The following is a 14,858-nucleotide window of genomic DNA, read 5'->3' on the forward strand; positions in this document are numbered from 1 at the left end:
TCCACTAATTTGAAGGGGTGTCCACATACTTTAGTATATATAGTGTATCAGCATTTGATCAGAAGTTACACCAGAAGCAACATGAAACCGTGAGACCATGGTCGTGTGGTACCTGTATGAGACTGGCCAGCACGCAGCCCGTGTCCTTGCCTGACTTGTTGTGGATCTCAGTGGCTAGTCTGATGATCTGGCCTGGTGTGTATCCCCTCAGGTCACTGCAAGCCTTCAGCATGAGGGTGCCCGTCTTCACCAGGAGATAGCTGAACCTCTTAGTGGTCACAGCATAACTGGGTTGCTGGGGAGAAGCAGTCATAGGAAGGGTAAAACAACCAGTTCTGAGGGACAGATGAACAGAGCGTAGTAACAGAAATAAGAGCTGGGGGGAAGACCTCTTGTAATCTTTAATTATGGATGAGAAAGTGGTTCACTGCACTCATCGTGCAGAAATCAAATCCCATAACTATCAAACAAAATAAGGCATGATCAAATAAGTGGGCACTTTACAGGTAGTCAGTCCACTGTCCTCTTCAGAAATATATACTGTTCCAGTACACAGTCTATAGCCAAGTACTATATATATATACACACACACCACCGTTCAAAAGTTTGGGGTCACTTAGAAATGTCCTTGTTTTTGAAAGAAAAGCTATTTTTTCGGTCCATTAAAATAACATCAAATTGATCAGCAATTCAGTGTAGACATTGTTAATGTTGTAAATGACTGTTGTAGCTGGAAACGGCAGATTTTTAATGGAATATCTACATAGGCGTACAGAGGCCCATTATCAGCAACCATCACTCCTGTGTTCCAATGGCACATTGTGTTAGCTAATCCAAGTTTATAATTGTAAAAGTTTAATTGATCATTATAAAACCCTTTTGCAATTATGTTAGCACTGCTGAAAACTGTTGTTTTGATTAAAGAAGCAATAAAACTTGCCTTCTTGAGACTAGTTGAGTATCTGGAGAATCAGCATTTGTGGGTTCGATTACAGGCTCAAAATGGCCAGAAACAAAGAACTTACTTCTGAAACTCGTCAGTCTATTCTTGTTCTGAGAAATGAAGGCATTTCATTGTGAGAAATTGGCAAGAACAATGCCACTTCATATAATGTTTACATACCCTACATTACTAATTTCATATGTATATACTGTACTCTATACAATCTACTGCATCTTTCCATCTTGATGTAATGTATCACTAGCCACTTTAAACAATGCCACTTTTATATGTTTACATATCCTACATTACTCATCTCATATGTATATACTGTACTCTATAGCATCCACTGCATCTTGCCTATGCCGTTCTATACCATCACTCATTCATATATTTTTTAATGTACATATTATTATTCATTTCTTTACACTTGTGTGTATAAGGTAATTGTTGTGAAATTGTTAGGTTAGATTACTCGTTGGATATTACTGCATTGTCGGAACTAGAAGCACAAACATTTCGCTACACTCGCATTAACATCTGCTAACCATGTGTATGTGACAAATAAAATTTGATTTGATTTGAGAAACTGAAGATCTCGTACAACGCTGTGTACTACTCCCTTTACAGAACAGCGCAAACTGTCTCTAACCAGAATAGAAAGAGGAGTGCACAACTGAGCAAGAGGACAAGTACATTCGAGTGTCTAGTTTGAGAAACAGACGCCTCACAAGTCCTCAACTGGCAGCTTCATTAAATAGTACCCGCAAAATACCAGTCTCAACGTCAACAGTGAAGAGGCGACTCCGGGATGCTGGCCTTCTAGGCAGAGTTGCAAAGAAAAAGCCATATCTCAGACTGGCCAATAAAAAGAAAAGATTAAGATGGGCAAAAAAACACAGACACTGGACAGAGGAAGATTGGAAAAAAGTGTTATGGACAGACAAATCTAAGTTTGAGGTGTTTGGATCACAAAGAAGAACATTCGTGAGACGCAGAAAAAATGAAAAGATGCTTGACGCCATCTGTCATCATGGTGGAGGCAATGTGATGGTCTGGGGGTGCTTTGGTGGTGGTAAAGGGGGAGATTTGTACAGGGTAAAGGGGATCTTGAAGAAGGAAGGCTATCACTCCATTTTGCAACACCATGCCATACCCTGTGGACGGCGCTTAATTGGAGCCAATTTCATTCTACAACAGGACAATGACCCAAAGCACAGCTCCAAACTATGCAATAACTATTTATGGAAGAAGCAGTCAGCTGGTATTCTGTCTATAATGGAGTGGCCAGCACAGTCACCGGATCTCAACCCTATTGAGCTGTTGTGGGAGCAGCTTGACCGTACGGTACGTAAGAAGTGCCCATCAAGCCAATCCAACTTCAGGAAGCATGGGGCGAAGTCTCTTCAGATTACCTCAACAAATGGACAACTAGAATGCCAGAGGTCTGCAAGGCGGTATTTGCTACAAATGGAGGATTCTTTGACGAAAGCAAAGTTTTGAAGGACACAATTATTATTTAAATTAAAAATCCTTATTTATAACCTTGTCAACGTCTTGACTATATTTCCTATTCATTTTGCTACTCATTTCATGTATGTTTTCATGGAAATGACTGCATAATAACACAAGTTCAGACAGTGAGACAGTGCTGAGACATTGGTGACTGGTGGTCTTTACCTCAATGTCGGGCACTTGATTGAGGTTGAGCAGGTTGAGTAGGTAGAAGGGCTTCTGGGCCTTGTAGTCCTTGGAGAAGCGAGGTGTGTCTATGACGGCTCTCACACGGTAAACAATTTTCCCAAAGGGCCCTTCAAAGGAGGTTGGGGCAGCCACTGAGTTGGGCAGAGACAAACACAGTTATTAGACAGAGCGAGATTGACCACAGAGAGTTTAAGATTGTATACTAAATGTAACTCTCGGACATAAATAATTTCACAATATCAACTGCTACAGCAGCAACATAGACCACAGCTGTTTCATTTCTTTCATAAAGCCTCTGCTGTCTGCAGGTGAAACCTATAAATGGGAATATGAGATTCTGACCAAAACAGAGTGGCAGTCTAAACTGGTGGCTGGTCAGTGTGTGTACTTTATCAGAGGAGGGCCAGTCAGTGCTTGGTCTGAGCAGTGGGAAGCAGATAGATCAGGACAGGGGGACAGATACTCAGGGCTCCTAGCAGCGCTGTCACTAAGTGTCTGTGCCTATCTGTCTGATCTGCACAAATCCCCTCCTAACAGGACAGGGGGAGGACAGAGTTTATTTACAGACTTCCGAAAGAACAGAGGATAGAGGAGTAGAGATGGAGGAACAGAAACTGAAGAAGAGAAAGACAAAAATAATAATTCTGAGAGGTTGGACGGAGAGAGGAAATGGTGAATGGTAGGATGAAGTTTAGTACTAAAAGAGATAGAGATGAGAGGATGGATCAGAGTCTCAGAGAAAAACCTTGGAAAACATGTTGTTATCTACAATCTGAATACATTTACAAATGTCATACTGGGTTAAATAAATGTTCATCTACTGTATTCAGCTCATAAAGCACGACAGGTGCTGATACATTCAAATTGGAATGTATTGTGTCCAATGTCATGCTTTTAACCAAATACGTCATAGATTTTTCCTATGAATCATTGTAATAAATAGATGACGCAAAATGGAAGACTTATGAAGGACAGAGATGCATACAGAACACACAATTCAGTCTCTCACATTCTCAATATTTTCAATTCCAATTCAGCCCTCCTCCTCATGTAGCCCTTTCCTGCAGACAAATGACCAAATCATCCTCTAGTGTCCTCAAGGGTGGAATGTTAGTAATATAAAATACCTGCCAAAAATCTGGTGTTTCTATGTCAAACGGTTTTGTTATATTTCAGTCTTCTGTGATGTATATTAAGTGTAATAATGGGACGCAAACCAAAAATTGAATACATTCCAACTCTATATCTGACATGGTACAGGTGTCTTCTTTTTTTAAGCCCATAACCATAAGTTTTAGGTGTATACTTTTTTTCCAAAGTAGATTTGTTTAAGACTACCCTCATTTAGCCCACTGCAGTAAAAGGTTAAATGATCATGTCAGCAGCGGGTGCTGCACAGGGGAATTGCCTGCTGTCAAAAAGGATTAGTGAGGAGCAGCAGTCTGGGTGCAGAAGGCTTGGCAGAACAGACACAGACAGGCTCCTGGCCAGAGGGAACCCAGCACCAGGCCATCCAGCCTCGTCTCCCTAAGGAAAGAATGGCTGGCTGGCCTCTTCTACCACTTGCTCCTCTTCTCCAGCCTCCTCCACAGAACCAAGGGCTCCTGTTTTCAAGTCTTTACTTTAAGTTTTTAAGTACATTCAACAATCTTCACAGCACAAACACCAGTTTTAATGTAGCATCCCATTTGGAGGCGCTTTAAATGTGGATTTTAAAGCCTCCCCTGTCAGCCCCTGACCTGACAACCAGCAAGGGGCACTGCCACTGGGCCACGCGGCTCAATTAAGTGCCTGGATGATTCAATCATCAGCTCTGTAATTATCATGTATTCTGTTGCCGTTCTGTTGACGACGGGGGAAGGAGGGACGTGGAGAGGGGAGGGCAGCAGGGTGATTGCAGGGGGCCCACATGGAGCAATTAAATAGTGACAGCACCACGGGACTAAAGGACTATATATAGACAGAGTGTAGCCTAATAGACAGACAACCACTGCACTGTCTGTGCCCTCACACCTGCATGTACTTGAGTTCACAGTCCAGTCAAAAGCATTCCGGAGAAAACAAGGAATAACATTGTACATGTCATGTGTTACGACACAAAGGAGTGTCTGTAGGGACATGATAAGTCTCTAGGCTACTGGCACTTGTTTGCTCAACCTTTGTGTTAGTCCTTTTCCAGGGGTGACTAGCATGGCCTACTTTGACATATATCACCGACTTAGACAGGAGATGTTGGCTGACACAAGGGGGGCTGGCTGACTGAGGCAGTTACGATTAAAGTGCATGTAGCACAAGGGCAGAGACATTAGTTTCAATAGCGTACCCTACTTCTGATATGAAAAGGCATTTCTTTATTTACCTGAACAAACTGTACTGAACGTTCTTATACCATTCATAATACTATATTATATCCAGTCCAATTGTTTAATTGTTAGACAAAGAGCCAAGGGCCCTAAGCAATACTACAAAAGCAACACACACTGTGCCTATTCAGAAACTTCACGCTATCAGTGGTTATACCTGAAAACCAGATTCCTACAAAAAGTCACCAACAGTTCAGCTGTACTGCACTGACAAAAATAATGATATGGACCTCAGTGTGGTTGACATGGAGGAATGCAGTTCAACAGGTTTTCCAGACTTATCCCAAACTTACCTGGGATGACAAATTGGAAAGGGAAACTGTGCTCGCCAGCTGCCAGGGTACCTGCAAGAGATAGAGATAGCTTGGTCAGATAGACAGGCAAAATCACATTTAGACAGACAGACAAGCACAGACACAGACACGGAGCGCAAGGTAGACTGGTGGCCAGTCTAAGGCCTTGATTCAATCAGATCAAGCGTTAACTGGCGATATCTGACACCCGCAACGCTGGTGTTTTGGCGGTGTAACTGCGTTAGAGCTGTCAAATCAGAGCGGCTGCTCATGTGGTCATTGTCACAAAGCCAAAACCGTCCCACTCCCGTTAGAAGTTCAGAACGGGAAAGTGTAGGCTATATAGAAATAATGACACTCAAATAAAAAATCATTAAACTAAATAATGAGGATTTCTATCAGCCTAATCGAGGTGTAGATTAGGCTGCATGGGATTTCTCTTAACGTGACACTGTGCAGTCAATGGCAATGTCTGCTTTAGGTATAATGCCAGGAGCCGCTTGTGGATTTGACAGCTCTAATTCAGTTCCACCTCCAACATCACCAAAACAACCGCAGATCTGATACAATCGAGCCCTAAATGTTCAACAGCTCTCACAATGATGTACAATAAGGGATTATGTTTTTCACTCTGCTTTTCTAGATCAGCCCACTGTGACATTTCAGCACAAAGGTGTGCAAGTACGATGTGTGTGTGTATGAACAGCTCAGTGGGTAACCATGGAGATCCCTAGGTTAAGCACCACACCTGCAGGGCTGAGGGCTCACCTACGATCCTTAAAAAAAAAGTGCTATCTAGAACCAAAAAGGGTTCTTTGCCTGTCCCCATAGGATAACCCTTTGAATAACCCCATGGAACCCAAGAGTTCTACCTTGAATAAAAACAGGTTCTACCTGGAAACAAAAATGGCTATACTATGGGGACAGCCGCAGAAACCTTTTGGAACCTTTTTTTTTATTTAAGAGTGTACTTTCCCACTGAGTGAAGTTTATGTGATAAACCGACAACAGTTCCAGAGACATCATTTCTCTTCTGATAATACAGATAATACAACTTCAGTTTTTGAAAGTTTTGTGGGAATACACTCATATTTCACTCATAATGTGGCTTTAAAAGGACATTGTGCCAATGGAGGCGATAAATCAAGAGATACTGTAGGTTTCATAATATAGAAAACCTTGTAGACATTAAAGCCTCTCTGGCCATTAATTCCCTCATAAGCCGACAGTCCAATTAAAATTGTTCAGATAGCAGTGTTCGTTCACTGCATCAAGACGTCAATGTGTTTTCAGTTTGTCTCCATTTCCTAAAGGGGAAGCTCTCAGGGATTTCCGCGTTTTCATTTACATCACTTGTTTACTGTTAGAGGAAGCATCTCTTTGCAAGAAAAGGCAAGGGTGTCACGCTATGAAAGCAACTCTGCAGGTGCCTCATGTAGTAGCCACATTCTTACACCTTCTCTCGCTCTCTCTTTCTTGCTCAACTATGTAGAGAACCAGTCTCCACATGCCGCTGAGAGAAAGTACAGTACAGGGAAACTTAAAAAGAGTTGATGGGGCTGTATTTCAAATGAGCTCTAGGTGAGAGACAGAGACGTCTATTGCAGTTCAAGACAGTTGAAAACGCATACAGCTTTCTAGCTATGCAACAATATAGAGCAGTTGTATTATAAAGATCTTTTCACCCCCAGTTTGGTACAGTTCGACATATATTATGATGACATTTTGTGATGTTTTTGTTCGTTTTGCAGTTTGGTTAGGATTTTGTCGGCTGTTTCGGCACACAGCATTTTTTCTCAAGGGACAGCCGAAGTTTGGAAGCCGAAGTCTACGCCCCTTCGTCCATGATTGGTCAACCGTAGGGGTGACATGAGTTTCCGCTTCTTGACGATTCAGCCCGAAACTCAGTATGGATTCAACATGGCGAATGACAACTTCGAGCATTGATTGACTGAGGAGGTACAAAAGTACCTTCACCAGTATGATTCTAGTCATTCATTATATAAATACCAGCATGTAAATGCCAATTCATGGAGGGAGATTGTGGAGACGCTGGGGCCAACCCAACCACTTGTTTGAAAAAGTGGAGTAGGGTTTGCGACAAGTTCGTCAAGGCAAAGAAAAGAAACAAGGGCCGCAGTGGAGATGCCGGTGGAAAGGCTACTCCAGAAATGTTGCAGCTGGCTTGTTTGGAACATTAAGCATGGGAAGACTGAAAGCAACATGCCGTCTCACCAAAGGATGGTGTATGTTGTTGTATTTTCTATTGTAGTCGACGAAAAGAGCAGCCATGCTTTGCTAACAATAGCTAGCGCTATCTACTTGGCTGGCTAATGGCTAGCTAGCCTAGCAGCATACTCGTGCAGGGAAAGCAAGTCAACTAACTAAACTAAAGATCTTTAAAACTTTTGATCAAACATCATTTTGTCATAGAAAGAAAATCATAAGCTTCCCAAATTGGTAACACCAAAGTCAAAGTTTGGTAGCAATGTCCAGTTAGTCAAAATGTTGCAAACGTTTAAGCAGAGATGTGTAGCTAGGCCAGGTCTACTCAACTCTGCTCCAAATTTTGCAACATTGGTATTGGAATTTAATTAGGATCCCCATTAGCCGTTGCAAAAGCAGGAGCTACTCTCCTGGGGTCCACACAAAACATAATAAAGAACATTATTAGACAAGTACAGCTCAAGGACAGAACTACATACACTTTTAAAAAGGCACACCTAGCCTACATATCAATACATTCACACAAACTATCTAGGTCAAATAGGGGAGAGGCGTTGTGCCGCGAGGTGTTGCTTTACCTTTTTTTAAACCAGGTATGCAGTTTATTTGAGCAATATGAGATGGAAGGAAGTTCCATGCAATAAGGGCTCTATATAATACTGTACATTATATAGTCTATTGTAGTCTCGGTTAATGATATTTGACATTCATTAATGTTTTAGATGTGTACTAAATAGCCCTCTACTTTTTTTATTTTCAAGACACAAACACCAGTGAATGGAGACAGCACCTGGTTTTGTTCTCTGCGCCCCAGCACAGCCTGTTCACTACCTCTACCCCCAGTACTGACTGGTGGCCGGCTCCCAGCACATCTCCCGCACTGAGTTGCAGTGCAGAATTAGAAACATCTCCATGCTGGACCTGGGAAGCTCTATCCTGGGCCCACCTCCAAGACCTACTCCACCGATGCCACAGAGCAGCAGCAGTAGTTCTGTAGCAGGGGTGTGAGAAGAAGGGAGAAAACAGCTGCAGACATCACTCACAAAGGCATTGATTGAAGACATATCTCAAGATCTCCGAGCATGTCTTGTTCGCAATGTTGTGTGTCTCACATGTCTGTTCATAAGACACTGTTTTACTATTGTTCCGAAATATTTATATGGCTCATAAATATTTGTATCTACACTCTTGACACTTCATATTTCACCCTTTTGTTGTTTACATGTCTGTTCATAGCAGACACTGTTGTACTACTGTTAAGAAATATGTATATTCAGAAATATTTGTAACTATACTGACACATTTTATTCCATAGACACTTGTTTACATGTCTGTTTTCAGCAGAGACTTTTGTACTGTGGTTTACTTTCAGAAGCAATAATAAAGGTTTATTTGTGTGCTGAAAAAGCATCACTTCATCTCAACACAAGGTGTTTGAATGCATTCTATTTGCGCTGACAAAGTACAGAAGAGCTGTGTGCCACAGATTTTACTGGCTTTCTTCTACTTGTGGTGTAGTTAAAGCTAATCTAAATTAAAACACAGTGCACACAAAGAACTGAGTCTGTGTGTCCATCAAAAATCCTCATCCTTGCAGCCATGATGCCAAATGCATTCTCTGACTCTCCGACAACGAGAGTGGTGGTAGTTCCAGGTACGCCCAGGTTTATTGAGATGGACACCTGTGAATGAGAGGTAACAAGAGAATGTCATATATATATATATATTTTATATACACCTTCGCCAACTAGATTTAAACTCGGCTTTTCACAAATCCTGACATTTAATCCTAGTAAAGACTTCCTGTCTTAGGTCAGTTAGGATCACCACTTCATTTTAAGAATGTGAAATGTCAGAATAATAGTAGAGAGAATGATGTATTTCAGCTTTTATTTCTTTCAACATATTCCCAGTGGGTCGGAGGTTTTCATACACTCAACTAGTATTTGGTAGCATTGCCTTTAAAATGTTTAACTTGGGTCAAACGTTTTGGGAAGCCTTCCACAAGCTTCCCACAATAAGTTGGGTGAATTTTGGCCCATTCATCCTGACAGAGTTGGGGTAACTGAGTCAGGTTTGTAGGCCTCCTTGCTCGCACACGCTTTTTCAGTTCTGCCCACAAATGTTCTATTGGATTGAGGTCAGGGCTTTGTGATGGCCACTCCAATACCTTGACTTTGTTGTCCTTAAGCCATTTTGCCACAACTTTGGAAGTATGCTTGGGGTCATTGTCCATTTGGAAGACCCATTTGCGACCAAGCTTTAACTTCCTGACTGATGTCTTGAGATGTTGCTTCAATATATCCACATCATTTTCTTTCCTCATGATGCCATCTATTTTGTGAAGTGCACCAGTCCCTCCTGCAGCAAAGCACCCCCACAACATGGCACTGCCACCCCCGTGTTTCACGGTTGGGATGGTGTTCTTTGGCTTGCAAGCCTCCCCTTCTTCCTCCAAACATTATGGCCAAACAGTTCTATTTTTGTTTCATCAGACCAGAGGACATTTCTCCAAAAAGTACAATCTTTGTCCCCATGTGCAGTTGCAAACCGTAGTCTGGCTTTTTTTTGGTGGTTTTGGAGCAGTGGCTTCTTCCTTGCTGAGCAGCCTTTCAGGTTATGTCGATATAGGACTCGTTTTACTGTGGATATAGATACTTTTCTATCTGTTTCCTCCAGCATCTTCACAAGGTCCTTTGCTGTTGTTCTGGGATTGATTTGCACTTGTCACACAAAAGTACGTTCATCTCTAGGAGACAGAACACGTCTCCTTCCTGAGCGGTATGGCGGCTCCGCGGTCCCATGGTGTTTATACTTGCGTACTATTGTTTGTACAGATGAACGTGGTACCTTCAGGCATTTGGAAATTGCTCCCAAGGATGAACCAGACTTGTGGAAGTCTACAACTTTTTGCCTTTAAACAGCTTGGAAACTTCCAGAAAATTATGTCATGGCTTTAGAAGCTTCTGATATGCTAATTGACATAATTTGAGTCAATTGGAGGTGTACCTGTGGATGTGTTTCAAGGCCTACCTTCAAACTCAGTGCCTCTTTGCTTGACATCATGGGAAAATCAAAAGAAATCAGCCAAGACCTCAGAAAAAAATGGTAGACTTCCACAAGTCTGGTTTATCCTTGGGAGCAATTTCCAAATGCCTGAAGGTACCACGCTCATCTGTACAAACAATAATACGCAAGTATAAACACCATGGGACCACGCAGCCACCATACCGCTCAGGAAGGAGACGCGTTCTGTCTCCTAGAGATGAATGTACTTTTGTGCGACAAGTTCAAATCAATCCCAGAACAACAGCAAAGGACCTTCTGTAGATGCTGGAGGAAACAGGTACAAAAGTATCTATATCCACAGTAAAACGAGTCCTGTATCGACATAACCTGAAAGGCCGCTCAGCAAGGAAGTAGCCACTGCTCCAAAACTGCCATAAAAAAGCCAGACTGCGGTTTGCAACTGCACATGGGGACAAAGATCGTACTTTTTGGAGAAATATCCTCTGGTCTGATGAAACAAAAATAGAACTGTTTGACCATAATCACCATCGTTATGTTTGGAGGAAAAAGGGGGAGGCTTGCAAGCCAAAGAACACCATCCCAACCGTGAAGCACGGGGGTGGCATCATCATGCTCTGGGGGTGCTTTTGCTGCAGGAGGGATTGGTGCACTTCACAAAATAGATGGCATCATAAGGGGGGAAAATTATGTGGATATATTGAAGCAACATCTCAAGACATCAGTCAGGAAGTTAAAGCTAGGTCGCAAATGGGTCTTCCAAATGGACAATGACCACAAGCATACTTCTAAAGTTGTGGTAAAATGGCTTAAGGACAACAAAGTCAAGGTATTGGAGTGGTCATCACAAAGCCCTGACCTCACCCTATAGAAAATATGCGGGCAGAACTGAAAAAGCGTGTGCGAGCAAGGAGGCCTACAAACCTGACTCAGTTACACCAGCTCTGTCAGGAGGAATGGGCCAAAATTCACACAACTTATTGTGGGAAGCTTGTAGAAGGCTACCCAAAATGTTTGACCCAAGTTAAACAATTTAAAGGCAATGCTATCAAATACTAATTGAGTGTATGTAAACTTCTGACCCACTGGGAATGTGATGAAAGAAATAAAAGCTGAAATACATCATTCTCTCTACTATTATTCTGACATTTCGCATTCTTAAAATAAAGTGGTGATCCTAACTGACCTAAGACGGAATTGTTACTAGGATTAAATGTAAATAATGATGAAAAACTGAGTTTAAATGTATTTGGCTAAGTTGTATGTAAACTTCCGACAATGGAAATTAGAAACTTCAGTTGATTCCAACATTCTATTATCAACATACCTGGATAAGGGCGTATTTCTTTAATGAGTTGAACGCAAAGGATATAATGTTGCTCCCAGACAAGGCCCAAAATCCCCGTCATTTGCATGGAGAAAAGAAGGAAATACAGGGGGCGGAGATCTGGATGCCTTGTGAGAATTTGTCGGTGAGTGGGTAACCCGCCTCTACCATCCGTTCTATTAGCCAATGTGCAATCACTGGAGAATAAACTGGATGAGCTCCATTTGAGAGAATCCTACAAGAGAATTTATATTTTTCGTATCCGTCTATTAACCACCACAAACCAATGCTGGCACTAAGAACGCACTAAACGAGCTGCGTAAGGTCATATGCAAACAAGAACATGCTCATTCGGAAGCGGCACTCCGAGTGTCCGGGGACTTTAATGCAGGCAAACTTAAATCTGTTTTACCTAATTTCTACCAGCACGTCACATGTGCAACCAGAGGAAAAAAAATAACTCTAGACTCCACACAGAGACAAGTACAAAGCTCTCCCTCGGCCTCAATTTGGAAAATCTGACCATAATTCTATCCTCCTGAATCATGCTTACAAGCAAATACAGAAAAGCAGGAAGTACCAGTGATTCGCTCAACACGAATGTGGTCAAATGACTCGGATCCTACACTACAGGACAGTTTTGCTGGCACAGACTGGAATATGTTCCGGGATTCGTCCAATGGCATTGAGGAGTATACCACCTCAGTCACAGGCTTCATCAATAAATGCATCAACAATTTCGTCCCCACAGTGACCGTGCGTACATATAGTTGAAGTCTGAAGTTTACATACACTTAGGTTGGAGTCATTAAAACTTGTTTTTCAACCACTCCACACATTTCATGTTAACAAACTATAGTTTTGGCAAGTCAGTTAGGACATCTACTTTCTGTGCATGACACAAGTCATTTTTCCAATGATTGTTTACAGACAGATTATTTCACTTAGAATTCACTGTATCACAATTCCAATGGGTCAGAAGTTTACATACACTAAGTTGACTGTGCCTTTAAACAGCTTGGAAAATTCCAGAAAATGATGTCATGGCTTTAGGAGCTTCTGATAGGCTAATTGACTTAATTTGAGTCAATTGGAGGTGTACCTGTGGATGTGTTTGAAGGCCTACCTTCAAACTCAGTGCCTCTTTGCTTAACATCATGGGAAAATCAAAAGAAATCAGCCAAGACCTCAGAAACAGAATTGTAGACCTTAACAAGTCTGGTTCATCCTTGGGAGCAATTTCCAAATGCCTGAAGGTACCACGTTCATCTGTACAAACAATAGTACGCAAGTATAAACACCATGGGACCACACAGCCATCATACCGCTCAGGAAGGAGATGCATTCTGTCTCCTAGAGAGAAACGTACTTTGGTGCGAAAGGTGCAAATCAATCCCAGAACAACAGCATAGGACATTGTGAAGATGCTGGAGGAAACAGGAACAAAAGTATCTATATCCACAGTAAAACGAGTCCTGTATCGACATAACCCGAAAGGCCGCTCAGCAAGGAAGAAGCCACTGCTCCAAAACCACCAGAAAAAGCCAGACTACGGTTTGCAACTGCACATGGGGACAAAGATCGTACTTTTTGGAGAAATGTCCTCTGGTCTGATGAAACAAAAAAATAACTGTTTGGCCATAATGACCATCGTTATGTTTGGAGGAAAAAGAGGAGGCTTGCAAGCCAAAGAACACCATCCCAACCGTGAAGCACGGGGGCAGCATCATGCTCTGGGGTGCTTTGTTGCAGGAGGGACTGGTGCACTTCACAAAATAGATGGCATCGTGAGGAAAGACAATTATGTGGACATATTGAAGCAACATCTCAAGACATCAGTCAAGAGATTAAAGCTTGGTCGCAAATGGGTCTTCCAAATGCACAATGACCCCAAACGTACTTCCAAAGTTGTGGCAAATGGCTTAAGGACAACAAAGTCAAGGTATTGGAGTGGCCATCACAAAGCCCTGACCTCATCCTATAGAAAATTTGTGGGCAGAACTGAAAAAGCGTGCGTGAGCAAGGAGGCCTACAAAACTGACTCAGTTACACCAGCTCTGTCAAGAGGAATGGGCCAAAATTCACCCAACTTATTGTGGGAAGCTTGTGGAAGGCAACCCGAAACATTTGATCCAAGTTAAACAATTTAAAGGCAATGCTACCAAATATTAATTGAGTGTATGTAAACTTCTGACCCATTGGGAATGTGATGAAAGAAAGAAAAGCTGAACCAAATTCTAATTGAGTGTATGTAAACTTCTGACCCATTGGGAATGTGATGAAAGAAAGAAAAGCTGAAATAAATCATTCTCTCTACTATTATTCTGACATTTCACATTCTTAAAATAAAGTGGTGATCCTAACTGACCTAAAACAGGTCATTTTTACTATGATTAAATGTCAGGAATTGTGAAAAACTGAGATTAAATGTATTTGGCTAAGGTGTATGTAAACTTCCGACTTCAACTGTATCTCAACCAGAAGACATGGATTACAGGCAACATCCGCACCGAGCTAAAGGCTAGAGCTGCCGCTTTCAAGAAGCGGGTCACGAATCCGGACGCTTACAAGTAATCCCACTATGCCCTCAGAAGGACCATCAAACAGACAAAGCGTCAATACTGGTCTAAGATTGAATCCTACTACACCGGCTCTGATGCTCGTCGGATGTGGCAGGGCTTGCAAACTATTATGGACTACAAAGAGAAACACAGCCGCGAGCTGCCCAGTGACACGAGCCTGCTAGACGGGCTAAATACCTTTTATGCTCGCTTCGAGGCAAGCAACACTGAAGCATTCATGAGAACACCAGCTGTTCCAGATGACTGTGTGATCACACTCTCCGTAGCCGATGTGAGCGAGACCTTTAAACAGATCAACATTCACAAGGCCGCAGTGCCAGGCGGATTACCAGGATGTGTACTCAGAGCATGCGCGGACCAACAGGCAAGTCTTCACTGACATTTTCAACCTCTCCC

The 14,858-nt window shown here is 42.2% G+C and overlaps 1 protein-coding gene and 1 long non-coding RNA gene across 2 annotated transcripts in view; one reads left to right on the forward strand and one right to left on the reverse strand.

Moving 5' to 3' along the window:
• Positions 1-14,858, reverse strand: part of arrdc1b (arrestin domain containing 1b) — a 56,497-nt gene that overhangs the window by 3,308 nt on the left and 38,331 nt on the right. The window contains exons 3-5 of the mRNA XM_014128649.2: positions 5,301-5,351; positions 2,621-2,775; positions 113-295 (exon numbers count right to left, since the gene is read on the reverse strand). Coding sequence (XP_013984124.2) covers positions 113-295; positions 2,621-2,775; positions 5,301-5,351 — 389 coding nt within the window. The remainder of the gene's footprint in view (positions 1-112; positions 296-2,620; positions 2,776-5,300; positions 5,352-14,858) is intronic.
• LOC106563242 (uncharacterized) lies at positions 7,176-9,081 on the forward strand. The gene is made up of 2 exons (XR_001319213.2): positions 7,176-7,546; positions 8,288-9,081. It is a non-coding gene; the product is annotated as an uncharacterized lncRNA (long non-coding RNA).

The sequence above is a fragment of the Salmo salar genome, chromosome ssa11 (assembly GCF_905237065.1).
Source record: "Salmo salar chromosome ssa11, Ssal_v3.1, whole genome shotgun sequence".
In the NCBI taxonomy this organism is placed as follows: domain Eukaryota; kingdom Metazoa; phylum Chordata; class Actinopteri; order Salmoniformes; family Salmonidae; genus Salmo; species Salmo salar.